The 15,990-nt window shown below is 42.0% G+C and overlaps 3 protein-coding genes across 3 annotated transcripts in view; all 3 read right to left on the minus strand.

Moving 5' to 3' along the window:
- Nucleotides 1-15,990, minus strand: part of LOC105355030 — a 28,305-nt gene that overhangs the window by 5,350 nt on the left and 6,965 nt on the right. The window lies entirely within an intron of this gene.
- LOC111948153 lies at nt 705-5,045 on the minus strand. The gene is made up of 2 exons (XM_023959568.1): nt 1,172-5,045; nt 705-836 (listed from the first exon to the last, which is right to left on the minus strand). Exon 1 carries the CDS (start codon nt 5,039-5,041, stop codon nt 1,523-1,525), a length of 3,519 nt encoding a protein of 1,172 aa, XP_023815336.1. The 5' UTR covers nt 5,042-5,045; the 3' UTR covers nt 705-836; nt 1,172-1,522.
- LOC111948154 lies at nt 5,033-8,543 on the minus strand. The gene is made up of 2 exons (XM_023959569.1): nt 8,300-8,543; nt 5,033-7,964 (listed from the first exon to the last, which is right to left on the minus strand). Exon 2 carries the CDS (start codon nt 7,524-7,526, stop codon nt 5,052-5,054), a length of 2,475 nt encoding a protein of 824 aa, XP_023815337.1. The 5' UTR covers nt 7,527-7,964; nt 8,300-8,543; the 3' UTR covers nt 5,033-5,051.

Raw genomic sequence — 15,990 nt, forward strand, 5'->3', positions numbered from 1 at the left:
CAATTATCTAAATCCGTTATCTATTAAAATACAAACAGGCAACATAAGTACTTAGGTATAAATATCTCCTCTAGGCTTTCTGATTTATTCAAGCTAAACCACACCCAACTACTTAAAACAACCGAGGCTGATCTCACTAGATGGAAAACTCTACCCATTTCTCTAATCGGGAGAGTTGCAACCATAAAAATGACGATTCTCCCCAAAATGAACTACCTGTTTTCAATGATTCCTTCCAAACCTCCAACTACTTGGTTCAAATCATTAGACTCATTCATTTCCCAATACCTCTGGGAAGGTAAACCCCCACGGATCAGTTTAAAAACTATTAAAAAACCTAAAGATAGAGGAGGACTAGGCCTTCCAGACTTCCAGGACTACTACTCCGACTCGGCCATGCTGCTCTTTCTTTAGCTGTTGGATGGACGGCAGGTAAGTCTCCAGGCCCCCTTGTGGAGTCTTCTCCCTCCCTCTTGGTGGTGGGCTTTATGTGGAGTCTTCACTGTTGCACGTGATTCACACTGATGCACTTGGGTTTTCACTGTTGCACTTGGGTTTTCACTGTTGCACTTGGTTTTTCACTGTTGCACGTGATTCACACTGTTGCACGTGATTCACACTGTTGCACTTTGGTTTTTCACTGTCAAGTGTATTTGTAAACTGCGTGCTCCCACACTTGCAAAGGGACAGGACTGGACCAAGGATTTCACTCTTTCCAAGTCTTTTATTAGCAACAGTAGTTGGCAGTAGGTGGTAGTAGTTGGAAGTTATTGAACATTGTTGAAAATAGGAAGTAGGAAGTAGGAAGTAGGTAGTAGTGGGGATAGGTGAAAAACCTTTAAACAATCAAAACAAAACCTTTAATCAATAAAATGCTCAGCATATTTAAATCAAACATAAGGTAAACCAGGTAAGTAAATTAAAATGAAATCTAAACCAACAATTTGTAACCAAGAAAATTAAACCAACAACTCAGTTTAAATTGTAGGAAACTTAAATACAATTTATCTTAACTTAAGTAGATTATTTTACCAATAATTATCTTTTTCCAGTTTAACAAATATATATAATTTCAAAACAAACATTTGTAGGACATTTTACAACATTTAATTATTTTTTCTCTTAATCCAATACAATAATGTGACATATTAAAGTCCAGCATTGAGCTTACCAGTAGCCCTTTATAGTCCAAGCCCCACTCACGCAGTGGTTTGAGTTTAGCATCCAAGTTCGTGGAAACTGCCGTCATCCAGCTCAGTTCTTACACACGCAGTGGTGAAACGCCGTTTTAAGCGTTCCCAGCTTCCGCGCTGATTGCGTTCATTTAGTTCAGCTGGTAACGGCGCGCGTGTATTGTCCTCCGTGCTGAGCGCACGCAGGCTGCTGTGCGCTCATGTGTGAGGTGCTGCGCGTTCATGTGAGGCACTGCGCACTCCAGGTCACAGCGAGGCAACCACCTCCGCTGATCAGCGTGACACCTCCCACTCGATCTTGTGGCACTGTCCTGAAAGATCGTACTTCCTCAGGCGATCTGGTCGCTCTGAACTTGCTCCTCCACTGGCAAGAGGACAACGAGGCGTCGGACGTCTCGATGCAGGATGGTACTCTGACAGCTCTTTGAGGATTCAGAATCTCCAGCGACAGGAACTGGCTTTGGAGACCTCACCACACTGAAAGCACCATAACTTGGGGAGACCTTTACAAAGACATCTCGAACAACACCTCTCTTGTCAGTATTCACACCAACCACTCTTGCAAGCTTGAACTGACCTCGTAATGCGTTCTGGTCACAGAGCCAAACGACATCTCCAACGGCAACGTTCCTTTCAGCAGTATGCCACTTACTGCGAACGAATAGATTGGGACCGGCCAGTTGGCTCCAGGACTTCCAGAAGTAGTTGACTTGGCATTGAATTTCCTTTAGTCTCTTCAGAGGGTAGGTGGTGTAATCGAATGACTTGAAGTCTCCACTCGATGAGGCTCTACCAAGCAGCAAGGTGTTTGGACTGATGGACTCTATGCGTTCCTCTTGACTCTGGATTTTGGCATCAATGGGTCTTTCGTTGGCTAGGTTGGCAGCTAGCTGAAGTGTTGTTAGGAACTCGCTGAAAGTAAGGCCTTCTACCTTGCGAAGACTCAACAGAGCTCTTTTGGTGACTCTAACAGCAGCTTCAGCAGCCCCATTTCTGTGAGGTGAATCAGCAGGGTGGATCTTCCATGTCCAGTGGGTTCCATTTCTGGTGGCATATTCTTCTAGTGATGCTTCGTTTTGCTCTCTCAGGAAACTATACATGTCCTTTAGTATAGGTTTTGCTCCTATAAAGTTTGTGCCTGGGTCAGACCAGATTTTTCGGGGGTGGCCTCGGACGGCAGTGAACCTCTGGTAGGCAAGCAGGAAGCTCTCTGTTGATAGCGTATTTGCTAGTTCAACATGGATGGCTCGACTGGACATACAGCAGAAAACGACGCCCCATACTTTCATGGTCACTCGCCTCTTTATATCATCCTTTACATGGTATGGTCCAAACAGGTCAACGGATGTAAACTGAAATGGTGCGGCAGGACTTGATCTTTCTTCAGGTAAGTCCCCCATGATTTGCCGACAGGTTCTCGCTTTGGCCTTTTTGCAGAGGATGCACTTGATTTCGACCTTTTGGGCGAGAATTCTTCCCTTGATGACCCATGCCTTCCTCCTCATTCTCAGTAGGGTTCCAGCCACTCCTTCATGCCCTTCTCCATGAGCTTCTCTGGCTAAGAGGGTAGAGATCCAGGCTTGGAATGGTAGAAGGGGAACAGCTTTTAAGTCCTCTTTGAAGATCTGGATTCTGCCACCACACACTAAAAGTCCAGTTGACTGGTCTCTGTAGACAACGAGCCTGTCTGTTGTGGTACTTTGAAAGTTCACGCCCTGTTGTGCCGCGAGGCAAAGGTCTCTGAATGCATCTTCTCTTTCAAAGACTGTGATGACACCCGATGACTGTACTGCCTCCCACTTTTCTTTGTCTTTGGTCTTGACATGTAAAAACTTTTTTGCTGCTCTCCAGATGAATGCAATGGTCTTGACCAGTTTCCTCAGATCACTGAAGCGCCTTTCGTCTACCAGCTCTTTGATTGTTGTTCCTGCAGGTGGTCTTCTGGAGTCTTTGACTAGATTATGGTCTTTCAGGTGAGTCTTGGTAATTATTGCTGTAAAAGTCTTTTTCTGGATTTTAGCGACATTGTCTCTGGCTTGTGCAGCAACGTCTCTGGCGGATTTCTTCGGCCACTCATCTGTAGGGAGTTTAAGAAACTTTGGACCCGACTGCCACTCAGAGTCCTCAGTCAAAAGTTCAGGACTGGCCCCTCTGGTGATGATGTCCGCGATATTTGTTTGTCCTGGAATCCACCACCAGTCGTCAACGTTCGTGCTGCTCTGGATCTCACCTACTCGATTCGCGAAGAAGGTCTGGTAACCATAACTCTCACGCTGAATGGCGCCCAGGACTGTCTGACTGTCGACAAGATGAAACCACTCCTTGACGTCAATTCTGCAGTGTCTCTGGAAATAGTTCTTCAGTCGAGCTGCAAAGACTGCTCCACATATCTCTGCTTTAACAGGATCACCTTTGTGGTCAAGAGGAGTCAGCTTGGCTTTAGACTCGACCAGTCTCACGACGACACCATCGCTGCAGCTCCAACAAAGGTACATCACAGCACCATATGCGTGTTCGCTGCCATCTGAAAAGGTAATGCCAGTTGGTTGTGCGCATGGATCTAATGGAGTCAGGGAGCGAGTGAATCGAAGTTGGCTCAGGACAGCATATTCTTCGAGCAGTTTTATGGCGTCTTCTCTGAGTTCTTTGGATAAGGCAGCATCCCAGGTGTCTTCTTCTAAAGAGTACTTTGCTTTTGCTTCCTGAAAGGCTCTCCTGACAAGAATGGCCCCTTTTTGTTTTGCAGGAGTCACAAGTCCAAGGGGGTCATATAGTCCAGAGACTTGGCTCAGCAGTTGTCTTCTTGTCAGCGGATCTGGAGTTTGGGTTCTTACTTCTTCCTTAAGCAGGTCTTGGCCGAGGCGCATCTTTTTCTTCTTTTTAGAGAAGTTTACTGCAGCCATAACATGGAGTTTGTCGTCGTCTATTGTGTAGCCTAGGCCAAGGGCTTTGTTGTCATCTTCGGTGAGCTGGTTTGGCAAGATCATAACCTCTGGGTGCTCTGTCTTCTCATCTCTGGGCTTCCTTCCACTTTGACCTGAATAGACCCAAGGCTTCATGTAGAACCCGCCTGCTCTCAGGATGCGTTCGATGTTAGACGTGAGGAGGTTTAGATGGTCAAGGTTGTTGTGAGAAGTTAAGATGTCATCCACATATGCATCTTCTTCAAGTACACGTCTTTCCTCTTTTAGGTGACTGAATGGAGGTAGGTTGGCAGTCTCTCGCATGGCAACCTGGGCGATGCAACCGGCAGGTTTATCTCCGATGTTTACCCTGGTGATAGCATAGTCTTCTATCTCAGACTCTTCCGTGTCACGCCAGAGAAATCGATGCAGATGGACCTCTCTCTCCTCCAACCAGACAGAGTTGTAACTTTTAAGGATGTCACCAAGCGCAGCAAAGACCCCAGCACGAAACCTCAGCAGGACGGCTCTTGTTGGATTCAGGACATCTGGACCTTTGATCAGCATGTCGTTCAGGCTGAGACCTCTGTACTTCTGACTGCTGTTCCACACCAATCTCACTGGGGTGGAGACAGAGTGTGGGTTTGGTGCAATTAAGTGGCTGACATACCACACTGGCCCAGTCCAGCTCTGTAGAAGTTTTTTGGACAGCTTCACTGCAGCTTTACGAACGATCATTTCGTGAACTTGTGAGGTGTAGGCTGTCTTCCACTCAGGTTCTTTCGACAGTTGTTTTTCTGTCCTGAGGAAAGTTGCTTCTACTGCTCTTCTGTTGTTGGGCAGAGATTCCAGCTCTGCGGTCCACGGATACTTTGCGTGCCAGTGTGGTTCAGTGCTGTGTTCATCTCCGGTCACATAAGTCAGGCCATTTCTTATGATCTCCATTTCTCTTTCTTCAGCGAGTGTCATTTCTTTTCCTCCAGGCTGGCAGTTCCCGCAGCGGCAACCTCCACATTTTGGCGGCTCCAATACACTCCCATTTCCACCATTTTAGGAACTCTTTGCTGCTGGTGGCTGTATTGGACTGGACCTCAGGTTGGTTAGTGTACTGACGGGAAACTGACTCTTTAGAAGTAAGTTCATTGTACTTAACAGCCGCAGTTCTCATGGATCTTGCAAAGTGAGTCTTTGACGTATGAGCTGTTACAGTAACTTCCTCAAAGAGGTTCGGGTGCGTGCCTCCGACCGTCTTGCCTAGTGGGCCATCCCAGAGCACCAGATCACCGATTGAGCGAACTTTCTGAGGTACGAGCTGACCTTCTTTGTGGCTAATCAGTAGCTGGATCTCTTTGGGTCTCACGAGGTCTTTGAAGGCAACATCTGGGAAGATCCTCTGTAGCTTGTTAGCTGAAACATGTCTATGAACTTCTGCAATTTCATCAAGTCCATAGCAGATGAGTTGATGTGACTTGAGAGTCCCTCTTGGAGTGCTCACACGTATTTTGAGGAGGTAACGCTTTGTTGCAACGGACACCTTCATTCCTCCAACGCCATGGACCACTAATGTGACGTTCTCACTCTGAAGGTTCAGCTTGCTTGCAGCTTGATGCGTTATATAATTTGTGTCAGAAGCCAGATCAATGAGAGTCCCAACTCTCTGTCCATCGTTGGCAGTGACATTGAGGAGCATCAAGATGACTGGATACTCGTGTAAGCCATGCTCCTCCAGAAGGCCCCTCTCAGCTGCAGCAGATTTGTATGCACGAGACATGACGTTGCAGAAAGCGTCTCGACACTGCTGGGCCAGCTCAGGTGAAAGTTTGGAGAAGAATGCTTCTTGGACCTCAGTGAATTTCTTTCCTTCTGCTCTCACTGGCGTGGACTTTGATGACCTCTGGGAATAGTCTCTGGATAATGGACACAGAAGATAGTGGTGTTGGTCTTTGCACTCTGGGTTGCCACACAGGTAAGTGGATTTTCTGCAGGGTTCGCCATTATGAACTTCAAGGCATCTCCTGCAGGCGCCAAGCTGCTGCACAGCGTCTCTTTTCTCTGACAGCTTTGAGGTCCTAAATTTTCTGCAGACGTAAAGCTTTTTCTTGTGTCTTGTGTCTCCGCAGATTGTGCAGCCTGCTTCACTAGTAGACTTTGTGGTCTTTGTTCTAGCGTATTTTACTGCAACCTTTGTCTTCTCTTTGGCAGGGTCGATGTCCCTCAGTTGCTCTAATTGTTCATAAATTGCTTCTTGGGAATGCAGGAATCCAAGCAACTTATCAAAGCGATTTTGGTGGTTCACAAAATTTTTCTGGTCCGCAGCATAGGTCAACCAATCTTTCTTCAGATTTTCTGGCAGCTTGCTTTCTATGGACTTTGTGACTAGGGGGTTCTTTAAGGCCTCTGCACTGTCTAGTTGACTCAGATCATAGAGCGCTTTTTCAACAGCTTGGATCAGCTCCACAACTCTTCTCGGGTTGTTTCCCCTGACAGGTGGAATGGCTTGTAGCTCTTCAATGATCTCTAGTGCAATGGCGGTCTGGTTCCCATACCGGTTCTCGAGGACTCTGAAGATCTCATCTGCTGTTGCGTAAGTTGACAGACGTAGATCTTTGGCCACCTTCTCTTCGAGACTATCGAGCAGTTGAAACTTCCGGACTTCTCTGGACCCGGTTGGTTCCCCTTGCTTCTGCAGAGCCTCCCATTCTCTCTTCCATCTGTAATAGTCACGTTGAATGCCGGTAAACTTTGGTAGAGCTGTGGCTTTGAGCTTTATAGCTGCTACACTGCTGTGGGCTGTAACAGGGTGACGTTCAGTGTCCTCTTTGATGCTTGCTGCTTTAATGAAGGCAGCCTTCCTTGACACCAACTTGGGCAGGCATAACTCTAGCTCTTTAAGGCGGCGATCAAAGTCTCTTTGCTCGGCAGGTGGCGCCCAGCGATTCCAGATCTGATGCTCTTTTTTGACCTTGTACACCAGCTTCTCAAGGTTGGTGAGCATAAAATCATATGCCCCCAGTGGCGTGTCTGGCTGAGTGGAAGAGACATTCTCACACTCTGCCTCTGCAACTTGAAGCGCCAGCAACAGTTCTTTTTCCCCATACGAGGCCCACAATGTCTCTCGAATCAGGAGCTTAACTTCTTTTAATCTTTGCTCACATTCTTTCTCCGTCTTTTCTATGTCGGCTCTTTGTAGATCGCTCAGCCCTGGTGCGCCCTCTGTTGCGTTGCGCTGTTCCAGATATGCGGCTTTCACGTCTTCGTTTGCCTCCATGACTCTGGAGCCCTCCATTGAAAGCATTTTGAAGTTTTCCTGTAGCTCCTCCACAGACATCTCCATGTGGGTCCTCACAATGTTATTGGTCAAGCGGGAAAAAAGTCTTTTTGCTGTGGTCCGCTCCACTTTTAATTCCTCGAGTGTTTTTGACTCGGCCATGCTGCTCTTTCTTTAGCTGTTGGATGGACGGCAGGTAAGTCTCCAGGCCCCCTTGTGGAGTCTTCTCCATCCCTCTTGGTGGTGGGCTTTATGTGGAGTCTTCACTGTTGCACGTGATTCACACTGATGCACTTGGGTTTTCACTGTTGCACTTGGGTTTTCACTGTTGCACTTGGTTTTTCACTGTTGCACGTGATTCACACTGTTGCACGTGATTCACACTGTTGCACTTTGGTTTTTCACTGTCAAGTGTATTTGTAAACTGCGTGCTCCCACACTTGCAAAGGGACAGGACTGGACCAAGGATTTCACTCTTTCCAAGTCTTTTATTAGCAACAGTAGTTGGCAGTAGGTGGTAGTAGTTGGAAGTTATTGAACATTGTTGAAAATAGGAAGTAGGAAGTAGGAAGTAGGTAGTAGTGGGGATAGGTGAAAAACCTTTAAACAATCAAAACAAAACCTTTAATCAATAAAATGCTCAGCATATTTAAATCAAACATAAGGTAAACCAGGTAAGTAAATTAAAATGAAATCTAAACCAACAATTTGTAACCAAGAAAATTAAACCAACAACTCAGTTTAAATTGTAGGAAACTTAAATACAATTTATCTTAACTTAAGTAGATTATTTTACCAATAATTATCTTTTTCCAGTTTAACAAATATATATAATTTCAAAACAAACATTTGTAGGACATTTTACAACATTTAATTATTTTTTCTCTTAATCCAATACAATAATGTGACATATTAAAGTCCAGCATTGAGCTTACCAGTAGCCCTTTATAGTCCAAGCCCCACTCACGCAGTGGTTTGAGTTTAGCATCCAAGTTCGTGGAAACTGCCGTCATCCAGCTCAGTTCTTACACACGCAGTGGTGAAACGCCGTTTTAAGCGTTCCCAGCTTCCGCGCTGATTGCGTTCATTTAGTTCAGCTGGTAACGGCGCGCGTGTATTGTCCTCCGTGCTGAGCGCACGCAGGCTGCTGTGTATGAGGGGCCGTATAAGACATTATTTATTCTGAACCATTCACATTCATACATTCTTGCTCTCACAGTCATATATACTCTCTTTCGCATACATATATTCTCTTACGCATCCATATATTCTCTCTCTCACATTAATACATTCTTGCTCTCACAGTCATATATACTCTCTTTCGCATACATATATTCTCTTACGCATCCATATATTCTCTCTCTCACATTCATACATTCTTGCTCTCACAGTCATATATACTCTCTTTCGCATACATATATTCTCACTTGCACATCCATATATTCTCTCTCTCGCATGCATATATATTACTTTACACATACATACATTCTCACTCTCATTGTCACTCTTAAAAAAGAATGTATGTATGTGAAAGACAAGTATATATGAACGTGTGAGGAAGAGTTTATATGTGTGTGTGAGAGAGGAGTATGCATGAAACGGAAGTGACTTTGCATGAAAAGGAAGGCACTTTGAATGAAAAGGAAGGCACTTTGCATGAAACGGAAGGCAGATGATTTCTCGTGCTCTGATTGGACGAGAGGCCGCCACCTCCCATTTTGAACAGACGCTAACACGAACCAATAAGAAGGCCATCGGAACCTTAAGAAATATTTTATCTTCACCTCAAGTGGTCACAAATCTGTCTGCATCTCTAGAGACACAAAGGAATGTCTCAAATACCAATAATGGTAATAGAAGTGCCACCGAAACAGAAAATCCGTATCCACCTTATTCCTAGCCCCCATGAGCCTTTGCGTGAATTATGGGCGACACTTCCTGTAGACGCTGGAACACGCATTTACATTAAAACAAATTCCTCTTGTTTTCGATCCATAACTACATATAAATGTGGGAAAACCAGCTGTCATTTCTTAAAAAAGGCAACGGTGAGGTGGAGATGAAATATTTGTTAAGGTTCCGATGGCTGCAGGACCCCCGTGGCTACTTCTTGCCGGTTCGTTTTTTTTGCAAAATACAATCTTCACGTTCGCCATGAGAATGAACAAAAAAAACATAATGATAACCATGTAAAACAGGTTATGCAAAAAGAAAACAAAAATAATAAGGCAAAGGAATCTGTTAAAGTTTCAGGAGAGACCATGTTTCAACTGTTCTGACAGCTTTTTTGTTAGTGGAAGATTTAATACTGTTCACATACAAAACCATTTCTTTCTGAAAAACATAAAACACGGTTTTTTTGTTGGCATATTTACACTTGTGTATAAAGTATTTAGCCATAATTATAAGTAAATTAACTACATATATTTTTTTCTGCATTAAAGTGTGGATGCCATGCTTTGAACAACTTTGTCAAATAAAAAAGCCCTTTAAACGCTGATTCTATTGATACCAATAGTTCGCGTCGAAAAAAATCCGAAGCATATGAATAATAGACATCTTTCGAAGGAATCAGAGATTTGGATCTGCCGCTAGAGCGCAGGCTGGAAGTGAACCCGATATAACCTGTGACGTCATGAAAGGCGTTGACTTTCGCAGTTCCGCTTCGGACAGCATGTAAACAAAACAGGTAGTCTTCGTTTCTCTCGTGTTTAAATCTGTTAATCATCAACATGCCAAGTCGTTGTGTGGCAGCTGGATGTAGCAATACATCTAGTGAAAGTGTATCTGTGTATAAAATTCCCAAAACAAGAAACGCTGCTGAAAAGGGGAAAGTTCAAGAAGGTGGACGGCGAAGGATTTTTCCCTCCAGATCTGCAGGAGAGAAGTCTGCGTTTTCGAAGGGACAAAAACCGGGACACAAACGAAGAATTTTGAACGGAGAGTTGGGAGGAGGATCTTGGCTTCTGAGTCGAGGAAAGGCGGGTGAGCTGGAAGCGAGCGAGCCGTTTTCTGGGTCGGAGAGGACGGCGCTGGAGTCGGGAGCGGAGGCTGCTAAGCTAGTGTGCATCACGATGGATCACATTGAGGCGAAGTAGTCGTGTTTTCTGTTGTCCTTGGATCCAACTGGAGTATTTCAACGCACTCAATGTTTTGCAAGAGAAGCAACAGGCCTGCAACGTTTTTTTTCTTTTGCTTTTGAGGTGCCGGTACCGTGAGTAAACTGAACTGTGTGTGTGTGTGAGCGCGCGCGCGCACGAGAAAAGGTTTCAAACGGGTTCAAACGGGTAAAACTGTTAATGTTCCACAGTTGTTAATGGTATACAGTGACTTTGTTAACTAAAGAGTAGTACCATCTGGGAAACTTTTATTTTGTGACATTTATTTTGTAAATTGGGTTGAAAACCAGTGTTTACCTTTGTTTAGATTAGGCCAAAAGGGGACATTTTGAGTATATTTTAGGGTAAGTGGAGTAATTTAATTTTATACATTTTTTAGACTTACTGGAGTCTAACCGAATCTTCATGCTGGCTATCGTCATCGGCATGATCACTAGACCTACTACTTTCTGCTATATCCTCCTCACTTTCGCAAAAGGGTTCGAATCGATACGGTTGCAAAAGTGACTCATCATCATGATAATCTCCGCAACTTTCCTCTTCATCTTTCTGTTCATCTGATGATAAATCGCTAATAGAGACGGTAGCATCACTCTGTGCTTCGCTATCGGTGCTAGCCATGTTGTCTTCCTTGTCTTCCTTTCGTTACGTCACAAACAGGGCGGCGCGAATTCGGCGGAATGCGTGAAGCCGGCGGCCGTCCTCGTTGTTTATATTGCATTTTTCGCTATTTATTCTTTTTCGAAAAATATTAAAAACAATCGCAACATGAAATAGAAACTATTTACTATATTTTGGCTTATTAAAATAGGCCATGTCACCCACACTTTAAGTCTTTCTTGTGTAAAATATCCAAAAATAATATGCTCGTAAAATAATCTATAATTTTCACATTGATGAGTTCTTATAAAATGTATCACATCTTTCCAAAATAGTTGAGTGAAAGAGCAAAACCAAAAAAGATGAGGCACAGTTTCTGGTGAGGAATGACAGAATGAACAGTTTATGTCCAGATCTTTTTTAAACTTAGTAAAGAAATGTTTCACTGGATAAAATTTGTGAAGAATTTTGAAAGAAATTTCTCTGATTTTATTGGTGATGAAATACTTTTGTGGCAGGGTCCAAACCTTTTCCCACTGAATTCTACATCCAAAGCTGTTCCAGTATGAGATAATATACGGTTTTGTGGCAATCTCATTTTGCAACAGAGAACGGATACTTTGATTATTCCTGCTAGCTGAAAAACATACCTTTCCACACCACAAGTCTGTTAATTTGGGATTTCTTGCTGGTTCATGTTAGCGTCTGCACTGTAATCCCTAGCGAGTTGACTGAACTTAAAAATTATTGTGTAACAGATTACGCAACAGTTAAGTTATATTATTAAAACTTAAGTTAACATTTATTAAAATTAATATTGTCAGTTGGCTTACATTTGTATTATTTCATATAAAAAATATTAAGATTCTTAAAGTTTTTAATATTTTCCAACTAAAAAACGCTTTAACTAACTATATTTTTATATTACTCAACTCATAAAATATGTAAAATTCACTCAAATGCTTTATAAATTCTTTAACTCATTAAATGTGTAGCATTGAAAATATTTAAAATTCTTCAGCTTAAAATGTATTCTAAACAGAGATATTGATACTGCCCCACTACATTTTAAAGGCTAACATTGATAAAAACCAACAAACGTGAAGGCCACACAATAGTGATTGCTTAATACACTTTTTTTAATTGCTCTTTAAAAAAAAAGCACAAATTCAAGAGGATGAAGAAACAATAAGTGCAATAAAACTGCATTATAAGAGTGCCACACAACATATTGACAAAAAGAGTTGGTTTTGTATTGTACGGCAGAAAAAGCAAATGATCACAACAAAACACATTAGTTACATAACACTTACACCAACAAATAGTCCATTCTGGAAGACTCACTCAACGAAACATTCTTCAGCGTCAATAAATGTCCTTTCAGTGGTTTGCTGTCCTCAAGGCTCAAGACAGCATTCTGAATAAATATGAAGGCGAGTTCAAGTTTTTTGGGGTGCTGTAGGTCCAGAGCATAGATGTCCCCGAAGAGTTAGAAGAGATTAGTCAGCCAGATGTGTGGGATCACTGACGGCAGCATCAGGAGCATCACCACGACAACTGAGAAGATACCCACAGCAGTGTCTGTGAGGTCTGGTATTCTGGAAAATACAAAACAAAAAACACAGATGAGTTCAGACCCTCAAAGATATTCATCACACTAATGTCCAAAACTGACATTCCTGCCATCTGTCAATGGGAATCTTTTCATGCTAACATTCTGTTAGCTTCTAATCAACTGGCTATGATGTTTTAAGGACCAACTCCAATTAAAATTGTGTTTTTAAAAAGTTCTTTAGCATTTTTCCGAAGGAGGACATTTATAAAATAATTTAAGACTAAAGCTTCATTTTTCTTTATTCAAATAATGATGGATCAGGAGCAGAAATGGTAAACGAAAAGGTTCCCGCTCCTTCCAATCAGGAGTCCCTGATGTTCGCCTTTCATCTTCCATCTCATTTTTAAAACCATTTAAAAATATCACTCAGTTTACAAACTACAAACAATTGCCCTATTTATTATGTCACTCAATAAAATCTCAATCAATATTAAAGGATTAGTGAAAACCATTGACAGGGAGTCATGTGCACTTACAGTACAGGTCTTGAAGAAGTTGGAGGCATCTTCATGCAGATAAACAGGAAGTGCAAGGAGGACAAGTGCCCGTCTCATGTTCACGTCACGCTGGTCCTAAAAGAATAAAAAGAAATATCCATTACCTTTGAAGCAAATGCAAAGCAAACACTTCCAATATTTATTTAAGGAACTTTAAGAAATAATAAAATGATACCTTTTCTAGATGTCTATTTCTAGTAAGAGGACAATACAGTGTTCATGGCATGATCCACTTCAGGTCAAAGACCCAAAGTCATTTTTAAGGCAAGTTGCACCTTGGCTTCTTACAGCTGTTTACAAATGATTTGTTATCCGTTTTTGAATTATGCACATTAGAAATTCACCTGGAGGTCATAAATCCTAACCAAGCTGGCCAGTTCCTGTCTGTTTTGGTGGACTTAGTCTCAGAAAAGGGCAGCTTTAAGTTACACAAACATGTAAAAACTGCACAATTTCCTCTGACTGCATCTACTCTACATAAATCCATTTCAGATCTTGACAGATGAGTTTTCATGGTTTCAAATGATGGAATGGTGCTAATGCAACATCATTTTATTATTGTAATATACTGTCATAAAGACATGACAATATTCCAAAGTGTCTCCACATACATGGCAGTGGAAACACTTTGGAATATTGGCTATGTAGTACTGCAGTATTATATGTAGTACTGCATAGTGCCAAAGTAACAGAACACAACTTGCACCTCCATTCCATTGTGCCACCTTCAGCCTGCAATCTAAATATGTTTAGTTCAAATGTAAATAATTTCAGCTCTATTTAGACCTTTGGCTAGTTAAAATGTGCATAAATGTTTCCATGCTGCCGTATAAATATAATGATGGAAATAGTTCAGGATGAATGCATTAAATAAGTATAAAACTCACCCACTGACACCTCTTTTCTGGTGAAATGGTGACTTTCTGGTGAACCTTCTGAAGTTCAGTATCTGAAAAAGTCCAAAAGAGATTTTTCAATGTTAAAAAATGTTTCAATTATATTCTGATCAAAAAACATTTATTGCACTACACAACCCATTGCATTTTTTGTTTTTTTTAAAATAGCTCTAGACAAATAACTGAGACAAGTTACCTCGCTGGCCTTGGCGTCTACCTGGAGGTGAAACACTGAACACTCTGTAGTTCGGTACCTGAACACAACACGAGCACGTTGATTAATTTATTTTTACAAAAACCTTTTTTATAACGGAGATCAGTGATTTATAAAAGCTTAAAGCTGCATTCAAAACCCAATGCTTCCATGTAGCAACCAGGCTTAAAACTGTTGGCGGTAGCTCCTCCCACACAACCGTTAGAGGCTTTGAGTGACATTTTTGGACAAATGTCCAGCAGCAAACTTTAGCCACAGACAGAGGCCTCCAACGCGAATTTCACACGCGGATCATGTTTAGTGTGATTGCAGCATAACAGATCATTTCTACCTCTGAAAAAAAAAACCTCATCACTGTCGTAACTTACGGGCAGAAATACGACGCTGAAGTTGGCTTCCGATTCACAGCTTCCGATTCGCGAAGGCACAAAAGAAACATTCCGCTGCATTTTTCGCATTAAGATCACCCAAAACCGGGTCCTGTTCAAAAACCGCTGGACCTGGACTGCTCAAACCTGGATTAAATTATACATTAGATACTAAAGAACACATTAAATATAGTTTCTGATTTGTGAAACCTTCCTCTGATTTGTGAAAATCTGAAATAGATTGATGTTTATCGCATTTTACGCACTGAGTCCACCTTAGACCAGGTCCTGTTCAAAAACCGCAGGACCTGGACTGCTCAAACCTGGATTAAATAATAATTTAGATAGTAAAGAACACGTTAAACCCAGTTTCTGATTTGTGAAACCTTCCTCTGATTTGTGAAAATGTGAAATAGGTTGATTTTTTATCCCATTTTACGCACTGAGTCCACCTTAGACCAGGTCCTGTTCAAAAACCGCAGGACCTGGACTGCTCAAATCTGGATTAAATAATAATTTAGATAGTAAAGAACACGTTAAACCCAGTTTCTGATTTGTGAAACCTTCCTCTGATTTGTGAAAATGTGAAATAGGTTGATTTTTATCCCATTTTACACACTTAGTCCACTTCAGACCAGGTCCTGTTCCCAAACCGCAGGACCTGGACTGCTCAAACCTGGATTAAATTATGCATTAGATACTAAAGAAAACACATTAAATACAGTTTCTGATTTGTGAAACCTTCCTCTGATTTGTGAAAATGTGAAATAGGTTGATTTTTATAGCATTTTACGCACTGAGTCTCAAAATCTCAACATACAAAAGAAACTGGGAAACAGATGTCAGATTGGACAAATAGTTATGGTCATGGTTAGCATGTACCACTGACTTAAGTTTTGTTTTTCTGTTCAATATTTCTTGGTTTGTTTTCTGATTTACTTTAAAGTCCCTGTTATGGTGTTTTCCTTAAAGTTGTCCTTCCCTTGTCCCCATTATCCTTAAATTGCATAAAATTCGATGAAATGATACTTTTTCCCACAGTGGTGTTTGAACAGGACCCGGTCTGAAGTGGACTTAGTGCGTAAAATGTGATTAAAAATCAACTTATTTCACATTTTCACAAATCAGAGGAAGGTTTCACAAATCAGAAACAGCATTTATTGTGTTCTTTAGTATCTAAATTATTATTTAATCCAGGTTTGAGCAGTCCAGGTCCTGCGGTTTTTGAACAGGACCTAGTCTAAGGTGGACTCTGGGCGTAAAATGCTGTAAAAATCAATCTATTTCACATTTTCACAAATCAGAGAAAGGTTTCAC

Source organism: Oryzias latipes, chromosome 11 (genome assembly GCF_002234675.1).
Source record: "Oryzias latipes chromosome 11, ASM223467v1".
Taxonomy (NCBI): Eukaryota; Metazoa; Chordata; class Actinopteri; order Beloniformes; family Adrianichthyidae; genus Oryzias; species Oryzias latipes.

Bases quoted from the DNA above. Each gene is read 5' to 3' on its own strand.
- LOC111948153 (XM_023959568.1), bottom strand. From the start codon at position 5,041: ATGGAGATCATAAGAAATGGCCTGACTTATGTGACCGGAGATGAACAC.
- LOC111948154 (XM_023959569.1), bottom strand. From the start codon at position 7,526: ATGGCCGAGTCAAAAACACTCGAGGAATTAAAAGTGGAGCGGACCACA.